This window comes from Columba livia, chromosome 1 (genome assembly GCF_036013475.1).
Source record: "Columba livia isolate bColLiv1 breed racing homer chromosome 1, bColLiv1.pat.W.v2, whole genome shotgun sequence".
Classification (NCBI taxonomy): Eukaryota; Metazoa; Chordata; class Aves; order Columbiformes; family Columbidae; genus Columba; species Columba livia.
Genome location: NC_088602.1, coordinates 210,385,338 through 210,409,967, shown reverse-complemented (window position 1 = coordinate 210,409,967; position 24,630 = coordinate 210,385,338). Strand labels below are relative to the sequence as shown.

The window sequence follows — 24,630 nt, the reverse complement described above, 5'->3', positions numbered from 1 at the left end:
TAGATTAAACTGCACGGATCATTGAAGAAGCACAATTCACTTAAACACACCTGGGGAGACCTCTGGCAGTGCAGGGCCCCCCCCACATTGGACCAAAAGCACCCACAGCCAAGTGCCCTAATCCTCTGTGCCGCCCCTTGCCAAGTCCCCCATTACCAAGGGTCCCCCCATTACCAAGCCCCCCCTAATACCCAGGGTCCCCCCAATGTCAAGGGAGCCCCTTCTTAACCCCTTCTCAGCCCAGTGCCCCCTGCTCAGCTCCCCCTGTTGCCAAGAGCCCCCCCATTACCAAGTCCAACCGCAATGCCAAGGCCCCCCTGCTGCAAAGGGACCCCTCATTGCCAAGGAGCCCCCACCATTACTAATCCCCCCTCAACCCCAAGCCCCCCCCCCATTACCAAGTTCCCCCCTCACCACACCCCCCCAATGCCAAGAACACCCCCTCGATATCAAGGGTGCCCCTCAATTGCCAAAGCTCTCCACCAATGCAAAGGGAGGGCCCTTCTCGAACCCCTTTTCAGCCCAGGGCCCCCCTGCTCAGCCCCCTTAATATCAGGGTGTCCCCCCCCCAATACCAAGCCCCCTCCATTGCCAGGGGTCTCCCCAATGCTCGGGGTTCCCCCAATGCCAGGAGACCCCCTTCTCTAACCCCTTCTCAGCCCAGGGACCCCTGCCCGCCCCCACCCCCCCATTACCAAAACCCTCCCGTTGCTATGGACCCCCCCTGTTGCTAAGGGGATTACCCCCCCCACTACTCACTCCGCGCGTTCCGCTGCTTCCGCCCTTCCCCGCCTCGCAGACCAATCAGAGTGCGCTACGCAGTGCGGCTGCCCAATAGAGTAGCACTTCCGGGTTCAGACGACGCCGAAATGAAACCTTAACGCTGTCGGGGCCGAGAGAAATTTGCCCGGAGTTTCTTTATCGCCCCACCCGGGGAGGGGGGTGTGACGTCACGGTGAAGCATATCGCCACGCGTGACGTCACCTCAGAAAAACGCGGGTGGGTTCGAACCCCCACGACACGGGCTGAGGTGGGCGGGAAATATGGCGGGTTTCCCGCCTTGGGCGTTGGGGGGGCGGGGCGGCTTATATTTCTGAACTTGCGAAGGGGAAAAGTGAAATTCTGCTTTTCCTGAAAAACAAATAGTTTCTGGTTTCCCTGAGGGAAAAGGAAATGACACGTTTTCCAGAGAAAAAGGGAAATTTCTGCGTTTCCTGAGGGAGCAGCTGGTTTTCTTTAGAGAAAAATGGGATTTTCTAGTTTTCCTCAGGGAAAATTAAATTTAAGTTGTTTTTTTCCTGAGGGAGAAACCTGGTTGTCTAGATGGAAAAGGAAAAGTCTCCTTTTTTGAATTGAAAAGGAAACGTCTGGTTTTCTTGAAGGAGGGACCAGTTTCTGACAATTCCCAATGGGAAAAGGATATTATGGGGTTTTTTTTTTGAGGAAAAGACCAGTTCCTGTTTTTCCTGAGGAAAAATAAATTGTCTGGTTTTCCTGAGGGAAAAGGAAATTTCTACTTTACCAGAAGAAAAAGAGACTTTCTGGTTTTCCAGAGGCAGAAACCAGTTCCTGCTTTTCCTGAGAGAAAACTCCTAGTTTTCCCTAGTTTCTCTTTTTCCTAAAGGATTTTCCTGAAGGAGGAGGAAATTTCTGCTTTTCCTGAAGAAAAATGGGAGTTTTATTTTTCCTAAAGGGCAGGACAGTTTCTAATTTTCCTGAGGGGGAAGGAAATATCCGACCACACCTGGAATATTGTGTCCAGTTGTGGCCCCTCAGTTCCAGCAGGACAGGGAACTGCTGGAGAGAGTCCAGCGCAGCCACCAAGATGCTGAAGGGAGTGGAGCATCTCCCGTGTGAGGAAAGGCTGAGGGAGCTGGGGCTCTGGAGCTGGACAAGAGGAGACTGAGGGGGGACTCATTCATGGGGATCAATATGGAAAGGGGGAGTGTCAGGAGGATGGAGCCAGGCTCTTCTGGTGACAACCAGTGACAGGACAAGGGGCAATGGGTGCAAACTGGAACACAGGAGGTTCCATTTGACTATGAGAAGCAACTTGTTGGGGTGAGGGTGCCAGAGCCTGGCCCAGGCTGCCCAGGGGGTTGTGGAGTCTCCTTCTGTGCAGACATTCCAACCCGCCTGGACACCTTCCTGTGTAACCTCATCTGGGTGTTCCTGCTCCATGGGGGGATTGCACTGCATGAGCTTTCCAGGTCCCTTCAACCCCTGACGTTCTGGGATTTTCCTGAGCAAGAGGCTGTTTTCTGCTTTTCCTGAGGGGAAGAAGGAAATTTCCCATTTTCCGGAGGGCGCATCTGTTTTTTGCATTTCCCAAGCAAAATAAGGAAACTTCTTGTTTTCCTGAGGGGAAAAGGGATTTCTGTATATCCCGAGAGAGAGGCCAGACTCTGATTTTCCTAAGGAAAAGGGCATTTTCTAAAGGGAGAGATCACTCCCTATTCTTCCTGAAGAAGAAGGAAATGTCCAGTTTAATGAGGGAGAGGCCGCTTTCTGGGTTTCCTAAGGGACATAATAAATTCTTTTTATCGTCACCCTGGGAAATCACGCATTTTGAGCCCGTGATGTTGATTTTTGCCTCTTCTTTTTACAGATTTGGGCCATGGCGGAGGGGCAGCGGCTGCGGCTGGTGCAGGAGGGGCGGCTGGAGCTGCTTCGGGTCGAGCTGCCCCCGGATGCCGTTCGGGGCTCGGAGGAGCAGAACTGGCGCTACGGGCGCTCAGGAGACACGTTGCTGCACCACGCAGCCCGGTACGGACACCGCGACGTCCTCGCCTACTTGGTGGAGACGCTGGGGATGGACGTTGAGGTGTTTAATAGCGACTACAAGAGGCCTCTCCACGAAGCGGCTTCCATGGGGTACGGGGAGTGTGTTTCCTACCTGCTGGAGAGAGGAGCGAGCGTGGACTGCTTGAAGAAGGCAGATTGGTAGGTGGTGGGTTTGATTTGCCAGGGGACAGAGTGGTGTTTGAAAGGGGCTGGATGCAGGAGGTGGGAATTGGGCTGGAGGAGAACAGGAGCTGAGGGGAGACCTTCTGATCTCTGAACTGCCTGAAAGGAGCTTGGAGCCAGGGGGGTCGGGCTCTGCTCCCCAGGAACAAGCGCCAGGAGCAGAGGAAACAGCCTCAAGTTGTGCCAGGGGAGGTTGAGGTTGGATGTGGGAACAATTTCTTCCCCAAAGGGCTGTGGGGCATTGGAACAGGCTGCCCAGGGCAGTGCTGGAGTCACCAGCCCTGGAGGGTTGGACAGATGGACATGAGGTTCTTAGGACATGGGGCAGTGCTGGGGTGAGGGAAGGGTTGGATTTAATGATCCTGAGAGTCTTATCCAACCAAAATGGTTTTATGATTTAGAGTCATGGAATCACAGAATCACAGGATACTTTGGGTTGGAAGGGACCTTCCCAGCTCCCCCAGTTCCCCCCCTGCCCTGAGCAGGGACATCTTCAGCAGCTCAGGGTGCTCAGAGCCCCGTCCAGCCTGGCCTGGGATGTCTCCAGGGATGGTTCATCCACCACCTCTCAGCCCAACCTGGGCCAGGCTCTCACCACCCTCAGGGCCAACAATTTCTCCTGAATCTCCCTCCTTTAGTTTAAAACCATCACCCCTTGTCCTGTCACAACAGACCCTGCTCAGACGTCTGTCCCATTTTTCTTATGGGCCCCTTTTAAGCACTGAAAGGCCGCACTAAGGTCTCCCCGGAGCTTCTGTTCTCCAGCTGAACACCCCAACTCTCTCACCTGTCCCCAGCAGAGCTGTTCCAGCCTTGGATCATTCCTGTGGCTCCTCTGGCCCCTCTCCAGCAGGTCCATGTGTGTCCTGTGCTGAGGACCCAGAGCTGGACCAGCACTGCAGGGGGTCTCACCAGAGCGGGGCAGAGGGGCAGGATCCCCTCCCTCCACCCGCTGCCCACGCTGCTGGGGATGCAGCCCAGGATACAGTTGTTTCTTTGGGCTAAATTCCAGCTTTATCGCTGTTTCCCCCCTGTTTATCACAAAAGTTGTAAATTACTGCTTTATTCACAGATCCAATTTAAAAGCTTTCATCCACACTTATTCATTCTTCCCCACTTCCCTGTTAGATGGGAATCAGTGATCCTGTGTCCTGGTCCTCAGGGACTGAAATAAGATAAAAAGGAAGTTTTACTTCTGTTTCCCCCCAGCAAACACAGCCTCTCTGCTCAGATTTGCTACTGATATAATAGCAACAGCCTCAAGAAACAACTGGTTTCCTCAGGGCTTTTGTTTGCCTGCCGCGTGGGTAACACGTGAGCAAGTGATGAGGGAATGAGAAGTGGGAATAAAAAGATAAAGCCTGAGCCACGAACAAGCAGCAAACGTGATTAATGTCACTCTTCTCTTGGGGAGGGAGATTTCTGTGTACCACCTTGCAAAAGAAAGCAAGGATTCCCCCCAGGCCACAAAGAAAAGCTTTGGGGAGGTTGTTTTGAAGCTGAACGGAGAAATATAAAACCAGATCTTATAATTCGAAGTTGTGCTGACATCAGGGGAGTGGAGGGAGGCAGAGATCTCATGAGCTGCGTGTTCGAGCCTGGATTTCTTTGATGGGCTCGCAGCACCTTTCTGTCCACGGATTAAAGACGGGGACTTACGTGTTTGCCTGTACGTGTCCCAGCCCTGGGACAAAGTGTCATTTGCATTGAAAATATATGCAGATCTGAGGCATCGTATAGAAACGGAACTGCAGGGAAGACAGAGCTCCAGGCTCAGCTCTACCCCATCGTCCCCAGCAAACACAGGTCTAATCTCTTCTTAAAATCTCTGTCACTGGAGATTTTATCTCCCTTCTCAGCGATTTTTCTTGTCCTTACCTGTCCTTAAAACTGGAGCATTTCTCCTAAACACGAAGCCAAATCTCTCTCCCTGCAATTTAGGCCCACGAGTCCTTATTCCCTGTGCGCTGGGAAGTTTTTGTGCCGCAGCTTTTCCTGAATGAGGAATGTTTGTTGGGTTCTTTGGCCTCCCAGCTGATATCTGTGGGTTGGTGAAGAAGAGATTAGTCCTCTCCATGCCTCTCCGTTCATCTTTTCCAGAAAGCTCAGGGGTTTCTGTCCGATCCGCACGCCCACCCAGCGTTCCATGACTGGGGAAAGTTTATAAACAGGTAAAATGGAGAATGCAGCTCCTACTTGAGGCCGTGAAACTATTATTGTTCTACAATGTGGTAATTAAGGAAAATAGGGGTTGATGCTGGTGAGGGCAGTGAAATTAGTGACTTTAGTAGAGCCAAACATGGTAGATGTCTGTGGGTTCACCACCTTGAATTGTTCACACTTTACCTTGTGAGTAAACCCTCAGCTAATGTGTGTGTGCTGATGGCTCTGGGCTCTGTCCTCCAAAGTGGCTGCAGATCCAGTAACATCACTGATCCTTTCTGGGGAAGGATGGACAAGGAGATAACAACAACCCCATGAACACTGCAGGCTCGGGGAAGAGTGGCTGGAAAGTGCCCGGTGGAAAAGGAGCTGGGGGTGCTGGTGACAGTGGCTGAACATGAGCCAGCGTGTGCCCAGGTGGCCAAGAGGCCACCAGCATCCTGGCTGGGACCAGCACTGGTGTGGCCAGCAGGCCCAGGGCAGTGACCGTCCCTGTGCTGGGACCTGGGGAGGCCAAACCGCCAATCCTGGGGGCAGTTTTGGGCCCCTCACGCCAAGAAAGGCCTTGAGGTGCTGGAGCAAGTGGAGAGAAGGGAACGGAGCTGGTGAGGGGCTGGAGCACAAGTGTGATGGAGCGGCTGAGGGACCTGGGGGGTTCAGCTGGAGAACAGGAGCTGAGGGGAGACCTTCTGATCTCTGAACTGCCTGAAAGGAGCTTGGAGCCAGGGGGGTCGGGCTCTGCTCCCCAGGAACAAGCGCCAGGAGCAGAGGAAACGGCCTCAAGTTGCGCCAGGGGAGGTTGAGGTTGGATGTGGGAACAATTTCTTCCCCAAAGGGCTGTGGGGCATTGGAACAGGCTGCCCAGGGCAGTGCTGGAGTCACCAGCCCTGGAGGGTTGGACAGACAGAGATGAGGTTCTCAGGGACATGGGGCAGTGCCAGGGGTGGGTTAACGGTTGGACTCAATGATCTTAAGGGTCTTTTCTGACCAAAATAATTCACTGATTCTATAACAGGTCACTGGGAGGAGAAACTGTGGTGAACCTGCCCTGCTGCCAGGCAGGAGTGGGGTTGGTTGTTAATCTGCAGCGCCTGGGTTCTACGTGTGAAAACGTGTTCATTGCTGGATGGAAAGCAAAGGGAGTTGGGCTGGTCGCTGTGTTTCTTTGCTAGATGTACCACTGAATTTCTAGGATGACACGCAAAATCCATGAAAGGCACAGTTTGGAAACTGTGCGATGGAGAAGATGCTGTTCCTCTGGGGAGCTTGTAAAAATGTTTTTAAATATCAAAGGTTCTTCCCATGCATGTAAAACAGGACAAAACTGTGAAAAGCTTCACTCTCAGGCCAGCTGCTCTGCATCAGAAATGTTCCAGAGTGGCATTCATTGATAGACTCGTGCCCTGCTGCTTGGAGATGGGGGGTTGTCTGTGGTTTGCTGCCTGTCTGGGGTCAGAAACACTGATTTTAACAGCTCTACCTCACAAAAATCCAGACCCCATATTACCTGCATGAAAAAAGTAGTGCTGTAAAATCTCATGGGTCTGTATTCAGCCTGTGTTGAGCCTCAGTCAAAGCATCCAAATGCAGGTGAGATGATAAATTTAGCCTTGGGCTTGGAGAAATTCTTTAGCCAGAAAGCTTTCCTGCTCCCCCAGAGCGGTTTTAACACATCAGTTTTCCCTCTGGCTTCCTCACCACAGCTGGCACTTGGCTGCTGTGTTTTATCAAGCCAGTCGGTGCTAGAGACAACTTTATATCGTGTTTCAAGCTCAGACCTTAGAACAAAATCCATCAGGCTTGTGTGGTACTGTCTCTCTGGTTATTATATTTGCCTCATTTTAATTTTAGGACCCCCCTCATGATGGCTTGCACCCGGAAAAACCTGGAGGTGATCAAAGCTCTCGTGGAACATGGAGCCAATCCGCTGCTGAAGAACAAGGATGGCTGGAATTGCTTCCACATCGCCAGCCGGGAAGGCCATCCCCAAGTCCTCCGGTACCTGCTGGATGTGTCCCCAAGCTGCTGGGACACGGAGAGCACGATAAAGAGAACACCACTGCACACAGCAGGTAAAGAAGGGTCTCGTTGCCACCGAATGGGTTGGAAGAGAGAGCGGGCAGTGGAGAACAGGCTCTTGTTTCAGTTCAGGTTTATCTTGGAGGAGCAAAGCCTGAGTTTTATTGATAAAAAACCACAAGAAAATGGTTAAATAATAATAATAAATAAACTAAGTTACTGAAATTAAGTTAAAATGTGTTAGTGGTGGGCACTGGGAGCTCACGCCTCTGAACTTCCATCCGCTATGTCCTTAAAGGGTTTCATCTCAGGACAGACACTTCGTGGCTTTCAGATGAATAAACAGCAAGAATTAGGCTTAGTATTTTGTAATGATGTGCCAAAGACTCAGTTTGTGAGGTTAGGGGGTCCTCAGCTCCCATTTCACTGGGTTTTGCCTGGGTTTAAGTGTGTTTTTGTGGTGAATAATTTCTGGGTCTGCACCAGGAGCGCTCGCGATCACCCACTGGCTCTGGCTTCCTTGGATCAGGGTGTTTGTCTCCGTCTCTGTCTCCTTGTGACAGACGCATCTGAGCTCCCACAGCTCGGGACGCAATGCAAAACACTTGCTGATTTACAAAGCTGCGAATTGCACTTGGAAAATCTGCAAAGCTCCAATATTGTGGAATTTTAAAACTCCTAAAACCAGCCGAGCTGCTGAGAGGCACCGTTTGGGACCTGCTGGTTTGGTTTATAGTCTTGTCATTGGTTTTTGTAAGAGAAGTATCTTTCTAAATGCTCCATTTTGCTGCGTGTGCTTGGTGGGTTTGGTCGTTACGACAAATCTGAAGAGCTGTAGGGTCTTTGGACACAACCTCGGGAAGAAGCATCACAGAGTTATGTTATTCTCAAGAAGGCTGCATTGCATGGTGATGAATCCAAAGTGCCTTTCTGCCAAGCAAAATGAAATTTTCTGCTGGGAATACACAGGGGCTGTTGTTAGTGCTGGAGCCCGGGGGGTCTGATTCCCTTTCTCTGCCCTTTTCCTTGGTTTCAAAGGAGATAAAAAGGGAGAGAAATTGTTTGAGGAACCGCAGGCATCATCTGTAGACGTGGTGAGGAGCAGGAGGACACAGTTAAGTGAACGGTGACCCAGAGACAGTTTAGATTTCGTTTCTGGCTTTCTGACTCTTTCACCCTTAAGATGTGGGAGTGATTAATTTTAATTTATAAACAATGCACCAAGTGCCTCAGTTAAGTCCTCTGAGCCTTAATAAGTTGAATGGCCCAGAAATACGTTAACGCAGAATTAAGTTTGTCCCGCTGTGTCTCAGTGCACTGGTTACCCAGAGGGAGCGGATGATGGAGTGAGTGAACAAAGGGAGAAGCGTGTGACACCAAGTTGGAGTGACATTGTGGAGCAGGCTCAGCGCTGGAGGGTGGTGGCCCTGAATCTGAAAGATGCCCCATTGCTGAGGGGGGATTTTCTGCATGTCCCGGGGCTCATGTTCCTACAGGAGAAAGGAGTGAGAAGAGCCACCACTCAAACCTGTGTTACCTAAACTCATGTCCCGAAGAATTTAGAGTCATAGAATCAGAGAATCATGTTGGTTGGAAGAGATCAAGTCCAACTCTTAACCCAGCCCTGGCACTAACCCACATCCCTGAGAACCTCCATCAGTTCTGTGTGCTCAGTTTTTGGCCCCTCATGACAAGAAAGACCTTGAGGCTTTGGAGTGAGTTCAGAGAAGGGAGCGGGGCTGGGGAAGGGGCTGGAGCACAAGATGAGGGAGTCCAACCATAACCCACCCCCGGCACTGCCCCATGTCCCTGAGAACCTCATCTCCGTGTGTGTTCAACCCTCCAGGGCTGGTGACTCCAGCACTGCCCTGGGCAGCCTGTTCCAATGCCCCACAGCCCTTTGGGGAAGAAATTGTTCCCACATCCAACCTCAACCTCCCCTGGCGCAACTTGAGGCCGTTTCCTCTGCTCCTGGCGCTTGTTCCTGGGGAGCAGAGCCCGACCCCCCTGGCTCCAAGCTCCTTTCAGGCAGTTGCAGAGAGTGAGAAGGTTTAATAGGGATCGACTCTCTGGAAAGACCCGAGGCGTGGTGGGGAGACCCCCGCTGTGCTGCAGTGAATCTCTTGAGTATGTTGCTCCTTGGTTGTCATTCCCGTTACTTCTCTGTCTGTCCCTGCACTGTCCTCATCAGCAGTGACAGTCCCAGCCCAGGGGCTTTGGCTGCTCCTTAGTCCTTGTGCTTGACCTGGGAATGAAAAAAGCTGCTGATTTGTTTGATGTTTCAGGCTGGGCGGTGAGGAGCACGTTGCCTGAAGGAGAAATGGCTGATTCTCATTTATTTGCATGTTCTCCTGCCCCTGCTCCATCCCAGGGGTTGCGTTTCCATGTCTGGGCTCGCAGCCCCAGCTGAGCCCTGTCCCCACAGAGATGTGGGCGTTGGGTGGGGATCTGGAGCTTGAGGATTTGGGGACAGGGGCAGGGTGGGGAGTGTCCTGAGGAAAAGCTGCTTTTGACCTTGAACTTCAAGTCTCCTCCCTGCCTCGCAGTTATTGGGGTACGAGGGTACAGACAGCGACGGTGGATCCAGCACCCAGTTCTCACTGCTTCACAGAGGTGTCTTTATCTCTATGTTGCCTCCTACATTTGTCTTTCTCTGTGGCAAAGCCGTCAATTTGGGTTGATTTCTGGTCATTTTACAGCTCCAGGTTAGACCCTGGGCCACACATTGGCAGAGAAGCAGCCGATGTGGGAGCGACTGGGCAGCAGGAAAGGCTGGAGCTGCTTAAACCACCTTTCCCCCAGTATAATTTTAACCCAGGATGATACTGGGGGTTGCTGTGGGGTGGGTACAGGTCCCAGCATCCCCCCCCACACCACCACGTAGCCCATTTACACAGAGGAGTGGACACAGGTGAGGGGCTGGAGATGATACTGGAGCTACTGGGGGAAATCATGTCAAGAAGAAATCGCTGTCTCAATGAATTTCCATCCCCAGGGTGTGGATGTGAGCACATTAACCCGTGACCAGTCCAGCTGGCTTCCTGGCACACATATCCCTGGATAAATGACGGGTAGTTTTCTTCCCTCCCCCCCTTTTATTTTTTGGGTCGATTCCTCAAGCTTTGCTGCTTCTTATATCCGTAGCCTGAGGTGAGAGAGCGGAGGAGACATAATTAGAGGATGTGGAGTGCAACAGTGGATCTGAGAGCTGCAGCGTTCTTGTCTCTCTGTTGCTGTTAAGGGATCTAATCGTGTTGCTTGGGTTGTTTTTTCTTCACATAGCAATGGGTTTTTTAAAGCCTCCGTTTTGAAAATCCTTTTCACAATGTGTTTCTGCCTCTATTTACCTCAGCTCAGGTGAAAGGGTGATAAATAGGGAGGATGGGGACCCCTTGTTGGGCTTTCAAAGAGCATCTATTGTGCAGCTGCATCTGAAGGTTATTGCTAGTAAGGCACCTTTGCCAGGGGCCCTTCTTCCATTGAGTAAATGTAGCAGCTCCACGTTTGGTTTGATGTTTTTCTTTATTTAATTTGTTTTGCAAAATAACCTGCAGAAAAAAAAAGAAAAAAAAGCCAGATGAAGGCTGTCTGCACATTGCTGTAATATGATTTTTTCTAATTATTTTCTTTTAAAGAGAATATTTCGGTGCGTGATGTTCAAATCCTCCCCCACCGTTGTTGTTTTTCCTCCGAGATGCTGTCTGGGTGAAGATGCTTCATTAGGATGATGAGATGGGAGTGATGGGGAGTCCAGAGTGGCTGTGGAGGGGTAGAAATGCCATCCAGCTATTCACCAGCTCCCCGCTTTGTGTTCATTTCCCTCCTCACAGATTTCACTTCAGGGATTAACAAACACTCGCAAGAAAAGATCTTTGTGTCAGCGTAATTGCATATACTCTTCTCATGCATTCTGCAGTTAAATGGTGCTTATATGCGTATTTTCATATGATGTTTTCCTATAGGATCAGGGGAAGAGAAAGCTTGAGATCTGGAGACGATGTTTTAATTACAAGAAAAAAAAATCAAAAGCTTTGAATTTAAAGCCTCTTGCAACCCCCTTCCGCATCATGAGTAAGCCGAAAGGCTTGGAAACCTGATTATATTTCACCGTAGGCAGACGGTGGCACGAAAACATAAATTAACCCTGTGTTTTCTTTCTCTGTGCCAGCGATGCACGGCTGCGTGGACGCCGTGGAGCTGCTTCTGGAGCGGTAAGCGAGCTCCCTCCTTCCAGCCGCCCGCGCACAAAGGCCGTTTGTGCCGTTCGGGGTCGCCCAGCTGCACCGCACGCCATCCCAAGCCCGTCTCCCTTTCCTCTGGGTTTTTCACAGCCGGTCGGGGGGTCTTTGAGACAAGGACACTCCTCTTGGGCTCTGACTTCGGCGTGACATAAGCCTCGGTTATATAACACGGCTCTTTTTCTATGCTGATTCATCCCTGTTGCCTCCCATGTGTCTAAGGCCATATGATAACAACACAAAAACAGGGGGTTTTGGCAGCTTGGTGCTGGCTGCAGCTCCTCTAAGCTGGACTCAGCCTCCAGGCTTTATTTTTCAGGCCGGGGCTTCTGGGAGAATGCTGTGAAGTGGCTTTAAATCAGCTTGTGCTCAGTCATCCTGACCTTGTTACCTTCCGAACCAACCCTGCCAGAGCTGGAGCAGTTTTCCCTGGGCATCGCAGCCGCTGCTTTTCACAGCTCCCGTTAGCCGACTCGTCCCAGCCTTCTTAATTCCTGTCCGTGTTTGGCCCAGCATAAATGTAGCCCTGTGATTCAAGACAGGTTTCAATTTTAATTCTATCTTCTCTCATTTCAACTGAGCTTTAACCTGAGCGAGACGTGTGGGCTGTGTTTTAGTACATGGCGTTGTGGCGTGAGGATGTGGTTTTCCCCTCTGTCAGGGCAAGGCCTGTGCGTGCTTTACCCTTCCAGATATCCTCTGTTCAGGGGGCAAGGGATTAAATAGAAATGATGTGTAGAGCCCTGGTTTTTGTGCAGCCAAACAAGCTGCACCAGCTGAATAGCAGATCACTGGCCAAAAAACAGACTGTACCCCAGTGCATAAAGCACCGAGACAGGTTTCTAGAGTCATAGAATTGTTTTGGTTAGAAAAGACCATCAAGATCATCAAGTCCAACCATAACCCACCCCTGGCACTACCTCATGTCCCTGAGAACCTCATCTCTGTCTGTTCAACCCTCCAGCACTGCCCTGGGCAGCCTGTTCCAATGCCCCACAGCCCTTTAAGGGAAGAAATTGTTCCCCACATCCAACCTCAGCCTCCCCTGGCGCAACTTGAGGCCGTTTCCTCTGCTCCTGGCGCTTGTTCCTGGGGAGCAGAGCCCGACCCCCCTGGCTCCAAGCTCCTTTCAGGCAGTTCAGAGATCAGAAGGTCTCCCCTCAGCTCCTGTTCTCCAGCTGAACCCCCCAGGTCCCTCAGCCGCTCCATCACACTTGTGCTCCAGCCCCTCACCAGCTCCGTTCCCTTCTCTCCACTCGCTCCAGCACCTCAAGGCCTTTCTTGGCGTGAGGGGCCCAGAACTGCCCCCAGGGTTCCCGGTTTGGCCTCCCCAGGTCCCAGCACAGGGACGGTCACTGCCCTGGGCCTGCTGGCCACACCAGTGCTGGTCCCAGCCAGGATGCTGGTGGCCTCTTGGCCACCTGGGCACACGCTGGCTCATGTTCAGTCACTGTCACCAACACCCCCAGGTCCTTTTCCAGCCGCTCTTCCCCAGCTGCAGCGTCCATGGGGTTGTTGTGACCCAAGTGCAGGACCCGGCACTTGGCCTTGGTGACCCTCAGACAATTGGCCTCAGCCCATCAATCCAGATCCCTCTGTAGAGCCTCCTGCCCTCCAGCAGATCAACACTCCCACTCAGCTTGATGTTGTTTACATGGCCTACAGACAGGCTTTATATATGGCATTGATAATCTCCTGGCCCACTAATGCAAAGCAACGAGCGCAGGAAGGAATTTAGAGCTGCCAACAACTCTGTACAGGCTTTTCTTGTCTCTCCCAGGTGCCAGTACAAACCTGACAGCAGAGACAAATGTGGAGTCACTCCCTTTATGGATGCAATCCAGAATGGGCATGTCAACATCGCCAGGCTGCTTCTGGAAAAACACCAGGTAGGTGCCAAAAACATAAAAACATCATCTCCCTTCTCCAGGACCTGACTGAGAACTGCCAGGATGGGCAATCCATAGAATCATTGTGGTTGGAAGAGACCCTCAAGATCATTGAGTCCAACCGTTCCCCCAACCCTGGCACTACCCCATGTCCCTGAGAACCTCATCTCCGCATTTGTTAAACCCCTCCAGGGATGGTGATTTGATGAATCGATGTGAGATGCCCACCTGATGGCTGATTTGTGCCTCCCTTGTTATCTCCTTTGCCATCTCTCGGCCTCTCCACCACACCAGTTGTGACGTTCATCAGACACTGTGCCACACTGGTGCAGCTCGCCGGTTTGGCTGAAAATGATTGTGGCAAAACCAGTCAGTCCGTTTGTGCTGCACTGGCAGGTGGAATTGGCCAACGGAGCCCCCAGCATGGCACAGATAAGGCCAGGGAACATGGTACCGCACTTTTCAAGATCAGAAACTTTGGATTTACTCAGCCATAACACCAGCAGAAACAGTTTGATGCCCGTGTTGTGTTTCAGTGTGTAGATACTTGTTGACTTCAGTAGATGTTCGTGTGCTTGTCTTCACTCATCTGGCCCTTACAGGATAAAACGTTTGTGAAGTTTGCTTACGTTTGTAGCCTCGCACTTCAGACAGTGAAGTCGGAATAGTTGATTTAATTTCCTCGCTGCTGTGCCCTGGCTCACTGCCATAACGTAGCACTGGAAATGCTAATGGCCGTGTTTATAAATCCATGAGTCAGGCCCACTAGACTTCAAAAGGCTGGATGATACCCTTGAAGATGAGCACACTGTGTGTTACTTCCCTTTATCCTTCTTGAGTTTACATTTTTGCCGTTCAGAGGCTCACAGGAGAGATCTCCTGAGGTCACCCGCCCGTCTCCCTCCCTCTACCTGTATCCAAATTCTTCTCCATCAGCACAACGCTTGGAGATGGGCAGTTTCTTGCCAGTTTAAAGAGTTGAAACCCATCATATGTGCTCCAGAAAAATAGAGGGGAGGTTCTGTTTTGTTTTGTTTCGTTTTTTTTTTGGTCTTAGTTTTGCTTATTGCTTCACCATCTCAGCAGAGAACTGGCTCTGATCTACAAATCACGGCACTACCAACGCAGCGGTCATGCTGGTGACATCCCACATGTCCATTGCTGTCACCATGGCAGGCAGATACGATTCTTCTTGGGCTGGTGATTGTCCTTGAAGGTTTTGCCAGGCTGTTCATCGCTTTCCCTTTTCCCTTCTCCCCCATTCCAGGCCTGTCCCACAGCTGTGGACGCTTTGGGTGCTCAAGCTCTGCACAGGGCAGCTGTCACGGCACAGGATGAAGCCATCCGGTTCCTCGTCACCGAGCAGGGTGTCGATGTCAACGAGAGAGCGACGGACATTCAGCTCACAGCGCTGCACTACGCAGCCAAGGTTTGTCCCTCTTCACACACTCCCTCTGCAAAATCTCTGCCTGTTGCTGTGGTACAGGCAGAAATCTAAACCAGTCTCGTTCAGGTATTTGCCAGTGATGGTGGATTTACATTCCTAACTCATCCTCTGTCACTGTTCCTCTGCTTCTGAGCAGTCCCAAACCCTGTTGAATGGGTTTTAGACCCTCACTAAATGTGTCCAGCTGTCTGCAGAGTGGTGATGGTGTTGTGGTTTAACCCCAGCCCGCAATCAAAACCACAACAGCCGCTTGCTCACTACCCCACCCCCAAGTGGAGGAGAGAATCGAAAGGGAAAGGAGAAATTCGTGGACTGAGATAAAAACGGTTTAAGAAAATAACAAAACAATACTAATATGGAGTCACAGAATCATTTTGGTTGGAAAATACCCTCAAGATCATTTAATCCAACTGTTAATGCTGCCAAGTCCACCTCTACCTCATGTCCCTGAGAACCTCATCTCTGTCTGTCCAACCCTCCAGGGCTGGTGACTCCAGCACTGCCCTGGGCAGCCTGTTCCAATGCCCCACAGCCCTTTGGGGAAGAAATTGTTCCCACATCCAACCTCAACCTCCCCTGGCGCAACTTGAGGCCGTTTCCTCTGCTCCTGGCGCTTGTTCCTGGGGAGCAGAGCCCGACCCCCCTGGCTCCAAGCTCCTTTCAGGCAGTTCAGAGATCAGAAGGTCTCCCCTCAGCTCCTGTTCTCCAGCTGAACCCCCCAGGTCCCTCAGCCGCTCCATCACACTTGTGCTCCAGCCCCTCACCAGCTCCGTTCCCTTCTCTCCACTCGCTCCAGCACCTCAAGGCCTTTCTTGGCGTGAGGGGCCCAGAACTGCCCCCAGGATTGGCGGTTTGTCCTCCCCAGGTCCCAGCACAGGGACGGTCACTGCCCTGGGCCTGCTGGCCACACCACTGCTGGTCCCAGCCAGGATGCTGGTGGCCTCTTGGCCACCTGGGCACACGCTGGCTCATGTTCAGCTGCTGGCACCAACACCCCCAGGTCCTTTTTCAACAGGCACTTTCCAGCTGCTCTTCCCCGAGCCTGCAGCGTTCATGGGGTTGTTGTGACCCAAGTGCAGGACCCAGCACTTGGCCTTGTGTAATCTAACATAAGAAAGTAGAGGTGGAAAGGCGGAGGGAGCTCCCAGGCGCTTATCTATGTCCTTCGCACAGGAGCTGTTTTGAATTCCAGGCTGTGAAAGTTGTTTGAGCTTTGTCTTCCTCCCATCTCAAGCTTGGATGGGAAGCGGGACCTGTGGGTCCTGTAACGCTCCTGGGGAGCGCAGATCAGATTCCAAAAGCCTCATCACTGACTGGGATCCCTCCTGGGACCCTTCTGCACTGCTGTCACATCACAGCATGCAGGACGCTGCCAGCCGGTGACAAGGGGAGATCCCCGCTCAGATCCCTGCATGTTAAACCTCTTAAGCTTTAACATGCAGCACTCAGAGCCCAGTCTAGACTTGTAGTGGGAACGACGCAGCGTCCCAGTGCCCCGCTTCGACAAAAGCATCAATGACACTTACTGGGAGTGCTGGCAACAGTATTCTCCTCCAGCAGGACCCGGTCGTGGCATTTGCTGGCTCCCACAAAAGAGGCCTTTCTCCCAGCTTCTCTTCCTCATGCTCCGAGAAACCATGTTGAAAGCCCTTTTGGTTGCCAAGGGTACGTTTAACAGCAACGCTATTGGGGAATATAATGTGCCTTGGAGAAGATCCCAGCTCTGCCTTGGCGAGCGGCTCATTGGGGAGCAATTTGATGTGTTTCTCTTCCTTCCCGAGGCTCAGTGTCACTTTATATTTACAGCACCGTTTGTATGGCTGGTGGGCTTTCTTTTTTGTCTTTTTTTTATTACTTCACGTTTATAAATACATGAAAATCAAATTACGCTTTCAATTCAATTCGCTGCCAAGGTTGTGGCAGTTCCTGGCGTGCTGTCTGCACCACGGAGAGGGGGTGTGTAGCCAGAAACAGGAGCCTGGAGCAGGAGGAGAAGATGCTCCCGAGTCGTATGATATTCGGGGGAAAAAGAGTAGGTGGCGGGGATAAAAATAAGGGCCTTCCATTCTCATGCCGCACGACAAAGACTAATTCATCGCATCGAGGAAGTAATTACAAAATCAGGCGTGTTATTTAGGGAGAGGGGATTTATTTTAAGGAGAAGCTTGTGCAGGGAGGAGGGGTGCGGGGGCTGTATTGCATTTTCCCTGTAGAGTTGAAAATTTGCTACTTAGAGAGGAAAGATAGAGGACGCTGTGGGTCGTAATGGTGTGAAAACGTGGTGCTCTGTGTCTTCTCAAAGGGCGTTATAAATACTGGAGTAATCCTTGATGAAACACCAGTGCCTGAGGGTACCATGGGCAGATGCGCAACCATCCACATCCATCAGCAACAGATTGTGCTCTGAGTTGAAATACACCTCAGTAAGAGCAATTCCAGACCCCCATGGTACGTGAACTGGATTTACAGTGTAGGAAAACATAACGTTTTGCTGACATTTAGTCCTTTTAACAGCCAGCTGCCAATTATGAAAGGTTAAGTCAGGGCTCCTATGGCTTTGTGGCCGTCTGGAGTTAAAAGCAATTTAATTGAGTTACTTGATTGAAGGTGAGGACTAGGGAGGCAAAGGCAAGATGGGTCGCAAAATTAGGGCGCTAATTTGCTGTTAAGAAACACTTTAGGTCGTGTCACCCCATTGTAAGTTGGAGACCATTTGTGCATTAAATTCTCTGCAGCTACTGGCAAAGGCAAAGGCAGGAAACAATCCTCCACATTCCTCACACCTCAGGGTACAGGGTGGATCTATTGACCACGATCAGGAAGATCATATGGGATCTACCATTGTCTAAAAGCAGTTTCACCTGCCTGGATGTGGACTGGGTTGTGTGTCCTTGGCTGTACCACCACCACCACCAGACACAGCTCTGTGCTGTAGCGTGATTTGAAGCGCTGTAGGTCTTAATTAAACACTTTCGCGTTTAAAACGTGGCATTAAATATTCGCAGAGAGAATTATCATTGCTCCTGGGGTGCCTCTTATTTGCTTTTTCAGCCTCTGGGTTGGAATTCCTGCCAGGGACATGCGAGACGTGCAGACACGCTCCAAGCTCCGACTCCTCTCACAGTTCACAGTATCACACAGTATCACAGTATATTTGGGATTGGAAGTGACCTCAAAAGATCATCTAGTCCAATCCCCCTGCTGGAGCAGGAACGCCCAGGTGAGGTCGCACAGGAACATGTCCAGGCGGGTTTTGAATGTCTGCAGAGAAGGAGACTCCACAACCTCCCTGGGCAGCCTGTTCCAGTGCTCTGTCACCCTCACTGAGAAGAAGTTTTTTCTCAAATTTAAGCGGAACCTCTTGTGTTCCAGCTTGATCCCATTACCCCTTGTCCTATCATTGTTTGCCACCGAGAAGAGCCTGGCTCCATCCTCATGGCACTCACCCTTTATATATTTATAAACATTAATGAGGTCCCCCCTTAGTCTCCTCTTCTCCAAACTAAAGAGCCCCAGCTCCCTCAGCCTTTCTTCATAAGGGAGATGCTCCACTGCCTTAATCATCTTCGTTGCCCTACGCTGGACCCTCTCCAGCAGTTCCCTGTCCTTCTTGAACTGAGGGGCCACAACTGGACACAATATTCCAGATGTGGTCTCACCAGGGCGGAGTAGAGGGGAAGGAGAACCTCTCTCGATCTACTAACCACCCCCCTTCTAATACACCCCAGGATGCCATTGGCTTCCTGGCCACAAGGGCCCAGTGCTGGCTCATGGTCATCCTGTTGTCCACCAGTTGCCAGCAGAAGGGCTGGAGAAGGTGCCTGGTGGTTTCTCTGACCGATTCCCATCAGGTAACAGCAACACGTCTGCTGTTCCTGGGCAATTGCTGGCTAACAGAGCCGATCCACACTGCCACAGGCAGCCGACCCTGCTTTCCAGCCGCTGGAAAGTCCTTTGGAGCCTGGAGCAGCTCTTGGTAGCGCCAGATTTGACCATGCCAGAGTAAATCTGCATCCGTGGCCTCCCAGGTGCCGTATGCACCCAGGGACAGATCATAGAATGTCTTGAGTTGGAAGGGACCCGCAAGAATCATCAAGTCCAACTCCTTTCCCTGCACAGGACAAGCCCAAAATTCACACCATGTGTCTGATGGCGTTGGCCAAACGCTTCTTGAATATTGAAGATCACTTGCAGCCTCCTTTCTTTTCAACCTTGTGTTGTTTCTGCTAAATGCAACGGTGACAAATCGCGGAGCTGGTTCTGAATAAATAATCCACGTATTTGTGCCCACTGCAGGAAGGACACACGCACACCATCCAGACGCTGCTGTCCCTCGGCGCTGATGTCCGCGCAAAGGACGGGAAGAACCGCTCTGGTAAGGCCGCTGAGCTATTTGTTCACCCTCTTGTATGACAGCGAGATGCGTTTTAGCAACAAGAGCCTGGCCTCCAAAGCAGCCCGCGCTGCGTCTGCTCAGTGGAGCGTGCAAGGAGATGCCAGATGCACGTATGCAAATGGCTCTTGGAGCAGCGTGACGTGTATTTTAGAGGGTTTTTTTGCAGCTTTCATTCACTGGCTCTTTTCCTCCTGGATTTTCTGGTGTCTAATGGCATGGTTGAGCTTGAGCTGCGGCCTTTCCCCCAGGGGAAAGAACAGAGATGCTAATTTCTTATAACCCAGCTGCTTATTTTGCATGAAACTGTCAGGAGCTTAGTATCATTGACACGGCAGCCTTGCCATCAAATTTGGTTGAAGTCAGCCGATTTGAAGCAGTTAGGGTGGGCAGACAAATACAGCGATCGCACAAGCTCTTAAGCCTCAGTTTTTTAGCAAACAACCTAGGAATGGCTTATGAGCAAATAACAGAGAGTTTGAATGTAAATATCGTTGCTATAGCGATGGTGGGGAGTTGGCATTCCCAGCGTGAGAGTATGAGGCATCTCTTGCATCAGCATCTCTGAAAAAAAAAAGAAGTATATAGAAATGGTTTCAGCCATTGCCAAAATTGGCAACTTACCCAGTCTTCAGTTTTGGTTAATAACACGCTTCAGTGACGAGCGTGAACAGTCTTGTATCGTTCTTGATCTCTTCCCCCCACCCCCTCAGCGAGTAAATTCGAGCTCTGCTGAACTCGTCCAACCCTGGGATGTTTCTGGTGGCTCTTTGTGCCCGTCGGCTGCCCCGTTCCCCGGCACCTTTGCTGTGTTAATGTCTGTGGGATGAGCTGGGAACTGGGATGGATTATTGCAGCCTCCCCGATGGGATGCTCTTTGCTGCACACAGTGCATGGAAGCCTTTCTCTTTTATTCCCCAACCCTGGAGTTTGCTGGCAGAGAGCCCGTAAATGCCCCTGGTGACATCCATAGTTGCAAGCCTCTCTCTTCCATGTCACTATTAAATCCACTCCAAAAAACAGAGTAATAAGAGACCCCAAGGCTGCCGGCTGTGTCCCACAGCCTCCCCCTCCTGTGGTGAGCACCCTCTGCCCATGAGTCAGTGAAAATGAACCAAGTTGGCCTAAATATCCTCAATATGTTTGCAAACCTGGTTAGCTTTGGTTCAGCCAGGTTAGTACTGCTCAGTGGACTGGAACAACTAGTAATCTGCGAGGGGGAGAATCACAGAATAGTTTGGGTTGAAGGGATCTTCAAATCTCCCCCAGCACCCCCCCTGCCATGAGCAGGGACATCTTCAGCAGCTCAGGTTGCTCAGAGCCCCGTCCAGCCTGGCCTGGGATGTCTCCAGGGATGGTTCATCTACCACCTCTCTGGCCAACCTGGGCCAGGCTCTCACCACCCTCAGGGACAACAATTTCTTCCTCTTGTCTGGCCTGAATCTCCCTCCTTTAGTTTAAACCATCACCCCATCACCCCTTGTCCTGTCACAATAGGCCCTGCTCAAAAGTCTGTCCCCATCTTTCTTATTTGCCCCTTTTAAGCACTGAAAGCACTAAGGTCTCCCCGGATCTTCTCTTCTCCAGCTGAACACCCCAACTCTCTCAGCCTGTCCCCAGCAGAGCTGTTCCAGCCTCGGGTCATTCCTGTGGCTCCTCTGGCCCCTCTCCAGCAGGTCCATGTGTGTCCTGTGCTGAGGACCCAGAGCTGGACCAGCACTGCAGGGGAATGGGTAACAGCTGGGGTAAGGGGCTGAAAATTTTTTCTACCAGCATGGCTTGGTGTGGAAGAGGAGAATGTCCCTGGCTGGGCAGGTTTAATTGTCCCATTGCTGCTGTAGACATGCACAGCTGTGGCAGCTGATCCAGGCTGTGCCATCACACGGCTGCTTGGCTGCGTGGTCCAGCTGGGGAAAGTCAGAGAACCATGGAATCATTTTGGTTGGAAAAGATACTTAGGATCATCGAGTCCAACCGTTACCCCAGCCCTGGCACTGCCCCATGTTCCTGAGAACCTCATCTCCGTGTCTGTCCAGCCCTCCAGGGCTGGTGACTCCAGCACTGCCCTGGGCAGCCTGTTCCAATGCCCCACAGCCCTTTGGGGAAGAAATTGTTCCCCACATCCAACCTCAACCTCCCCTGGCGCAACTTGAGGCCGTTTCCTCTGCTCCTGGCGCTTGTTCCTGGGGAGCAGAGCCCGACCCCCCTGGCTCCAAGCTCCTTTCAGGCAGTTCAGAGATCAGAAGGTCTCCCCTCAGCTCCTGTTCTCCAGCTGAACCCCCAGCTCCCTCAGCCGCTCCTCAACAGAATCATCATTCACCCTTTCACCCAATTCAGTTTGTTTCTGAATCAGATTGAGGCTGAATGTGGCATTTTGGCTCCTGTCACGATATCTTGTCCCCCCAGCCCTGCACGCCGCGTGCGCGGGGCAGCAAGCAGACGCTGCACGGATCCTGCTCCGCGCCGGGCTGGAGGACGCTCCGGATGGCACCGGCACGCTGGCACGGCAGCTCGCCAGGAAGCCAGATGTCATCCAGGTGTTCCAGGAAACAGATGTCAGCGCGTGAGACCTACTGGGAAAAAAAGAGAAGCCTGTTTCATTTCAATGTGGTACGTTAGTTATCGCTTAACGACTATTCAGGTTTAGGCAAACGCCTGTTTAAAAGGATGGGATTTTCACCTGAGGATTGAGCAGAAAAACCAAGCTCGACATTTAGGGAAAAACGTATTTTATATAGGATAATGGACATTAAAATCATGTTTTAAATAGGATTAGCTCAAAAAGATAACGGATGTAATGGGTCTGGGTTATCACACTCCTGTACTGACCCCGTCCTTGGAAATTTACAGCTTTTCTTCTTTCACTTCCAAATTTCTGGGATGAATTTCACCTTTTCTCTTGCAGCTCCCAGCACGTCCAACCAGCTGAGGCTGCAGCTCCCTGAAGCGGAACCCTCCAAGGAAGGGACCTGGGGACCTGCATGGCTTGAACCCTCCAGAGCCTGCGATGTTTCCCTTCTCCTAAAGGAGAAGATACACCTGGATCGGTGATTTTTATAGCCCTTAATGAACTGGCTCTCCACTAATTTCTTAAATTGCTTTAATTGGCCACCTCTTTCAGTAGCCCCTGAGAGGCTGAGTGCATTGTGGGGTGAGCCCTTGGTGACTCTTCCTTCATCAGGTTTGAGCTGCATTAGCATCTTAACATCTTTTTTGTGTCCCAAAACCTGCTGAGATCAATGCAAAGACCTTCACCGTGCAGTGACACCAAGGGTTTTTGGATCAGACTGAAAATAAGAGGTATTTGTTATTCCAGACAGCCTTGCGTGGCACTTACCAGCACCAATGAACTTCAAAAAACACCCAATCCTGCTCTTTGAATATAGAGAAATAGCTTAAAATTCAATGTAGCCAGTAAGTTTCTTAACAGCTTGGAATCCACATCAAGGTAAGCGCTACTGTAGCTGTTCGGTTTATTTGTATCCATCTGGAATTATAAATTTGGGTTTGCATAGAAACACAGCACGTCCCTGTCTATATGTAACATCAAGATGTAAAACAAACCAACGGGATTCTGCGGTTTTGGTGATAACAGATGCTAAAAATCAGGCCTATAGCTGAGTGAGCTGCGTTTTGCTCTGCCCACGCCACGGTGCTCACGTCGTGGTTTGATGCACGACCCACGTGCTCCCAGGTGGGTTTAGGATGATCCTGAGCCCCGCTTGAGTGAGAAATTCCCACCCCGCGGTCCCTGGAGCAGAGTTTGTGGTGACAATGAGCCGAAGCGACAACATTGCTGCTATTTCTTGAGTTAAACATCCTTTACATGCGGGGTTGAGGCCTTTCCCCTCTGCCGGCTCGTGTTGTGTGAGGAGAGGTAGTGGCTTTATTCCTCTAAAGATCCCGAATCCTTCTATAAATCCAGCCCTGGCTTCCGTACAGCGAAACTACAGCCTGGTAAATGCAAGCGTCGACTTTATTCCCACTTTTTATTATTTTAGCAAACTGTGAAATAGCTGTTTCCTCTTAATATCCCTGCTGACAAGCTCAGGTTGCTCGTGAGCCTCAGCTTCAATGAGAAAGCGAGAATGTTGTCAAATGCCCGTCTTGGCAAACACCTTGAAAACGTAAAAGGGAATCTGCATTATTTTTAAGGTGCTTTATGATTTCTAAAGGCTTCTGGACAGAGGGCTTGTCTGCCTGGGACGGACAGCTCAGGCATCATGCCCAAGACCAAAAGCAAGACATAACGCAGCGACTTTTATTTACCCTTCTTTTAAATCTACCCCTCAGGCAATAAAAAGATGCACAGAAACAAACTGGCTGTTGTCATCACAGGTGAATCGGTACAAAAGGATGTTAGAAAAGGAGCGTGGATTCAGCTGCGCGCCTGAAAATGAGCTTGGGGAAGAGTCCCTGTCACCTTTCGTGCTGGTTTTGCCATTGCTGAGCCCGGCAGCTGCCGTGCGGCTTCGGCGCCGTCCTGTTACACCACATCTTCCATCCTCAGGCCCTGCAAATGTTCCTGCAGCCATGGAGGAGAAGACGTAGCGACTTCATCTTCTAGGACGTGGCTGAGATACGGTAGAAGTGTCTGGATAGGTAGGAACTAACATTGCAACACTGTCAGAGTTTGTTGGGAGATCTTACGGGAAAATAAGGCATTTTATTTTTAAACAAAATTGATTTTGCTCTGGCGGTTGCACCATCGCACCCTCCCAAACCCACAAGCACCAAGACACGTGTGCCCGGGTGGTCTTGCTGCGTCTTCTTGCGATGGAAGGAAGGTGGGTTGGACTGGATGATCTGCAGAGGTCCCTTCCAACCCCAACCACTCTGTGACACCAAGGACAAGGGACTGCAGCTATTGTGTCCTTGTCACATCTCCTGGGCTTACCTTCGGTTGGTGCTGGTTTTGGATGTGCCCTTTTGTTCCTCTTGGGAGCTGGCGGTGATTTTTGCTCCATCCCATTCCCCTTCTCCATGAGTTCTGAAGATTCACTCTCTGGCTGTTCCCTCTTGACCTTGGTGGCCCAACTGGTAGACATGAGCCATGACCTTGAAGACCTGCTGAGCAAGGTGCATCACCACCAACTTGTTTTGCCATCTCTTCTGCTGCTTCCACAGCCAAACCTTCCTCCTCATCCTCCATCCAGGCCAATCTCAATGTTCCTACTGCAGATACGTCCATCTGGACATCCCCCAAGCCAACCTCCATCTCCCAACAAGGCCGCCTACCCATCCCAAACTGTGTGTCACCAGCATGTCTGACGGGGATTTGTGGAGGTGGCTCATGTCTGACGCTACGGATGTTGAAGAGGACATAGAAAACCTCAGAGACCAGAAAGAAACATTCCTCAAGGGCCCAATTCTGCCAGCTGCTCCTTCCACATCGCCTGGTGCAGAAGGAGGTTTGTTGCCAGTTCTTGGACAGAAAATGTCACCATGTTGGCGCTGGCGTCACTCGCTCCTTGTGTGCCCTCCTGCCGACCGCTCCGCACCACCGACCCTTCA

At 51.2% G+C, this 24,630-nt stretch overlaps 2 protein-coding genes across 8 annotated transcripts in view; one reads left to right on the top strand and one right to left on the bottom strand.

Annotated features, from left to right (window-relative positions):
* The window catches only part of FBH1 (F-box DNA helicase 1), a 58,295-nt gene extending 41,847 nt beyond the window's left edge, over nt 1–16,448 (bottom strand). For 3 of the 5 annotated variants that reach the window (XM_065049340.1, XM_065049338.1, XM_065049343.1), the window contains exon 1: nt 760–897. In XM_065049340.1, coding sequence (XP_064905412.1) covers nt 760 — 1 coding nt within the window. In that variant the 5' untranslated portion in view covers nt 761–897. Of the gene's footprint in view, nt 1–759; nt 898–16,249 lie in introns of those variants that run through there. The other 2 variants (XM_021290201.2, XM_065049341.1) reach the window with 2 other exon arrangements.
* ANKRD16 (ankyrin repeat domain 16) lies at nt 846–23,435 on the top strand. Of its 3 annotated transcripts, XR_010469729.1 has the most exons (10): nt 846–999; nt 2,609–2,943; nt 6,982–7,202; nt 11,318–11,360; nt 13,168–13,276; nt 14,544–14,705; nt 17,775–17,943; nt 19,020–19,098; nt 21,523–21,726; nt 22,022–23,435. XR_010469729.1 is itself a non-coding variant. In XM_065049351.1 (9 exons), exons 2-8 carry the CDS (start codon nt 2,618–2,620, stop codon nt 21,681–21,683), a joined length of 1,101 nt encoding a protein of 366 aa, XP_064905423.1. In that variant the 5' UTR covers nt 846–999; nt 2,609–2,617; the 3' UTR covers nt 21,684–21,726; nt 22,022–23,435. The 3 variants fall into 3 exon arrangements, 2 of the variants coding, with proteins under 2 accessions (XP_064905423.1, XP_064905424.1); XM_065049351.1 differs by lacking the exon at nt 17,775–17,943; XM_065049352.1 differs by lacking the exon at nt 17,775–17,943 and having other exon boundaries at nt 882–1,030.
* Nucleotides 23,436–24,630: the final 1,195 nt, after the last annotated feature.

Bases quoted from the DNA above. Each gene is read 5' to 3' on its own strand.
- ANKRD16 (XM_065049351.1), top strand. From the start codon at position 2,618: ATGGCGGAGGGGCAGCGGCTGCGGCTGGTGCAGGAGGGGCGGCTGGAG. The intron at 7,203-11,317 runs GTAAAGAAGGGT...TCTCTGTGCCAG, and splicing joins AACACCACTGCACACAGCAG to CGATGCACGGCTGCGTGGAC. The intron at 13,277-14,543 runs GTAGGTGCCAAA...CCCCCATTCCAG, and splicing joins TGCTTCTGGAAAAACACCAG to GCCTGTCCCACAGCTGTGGA.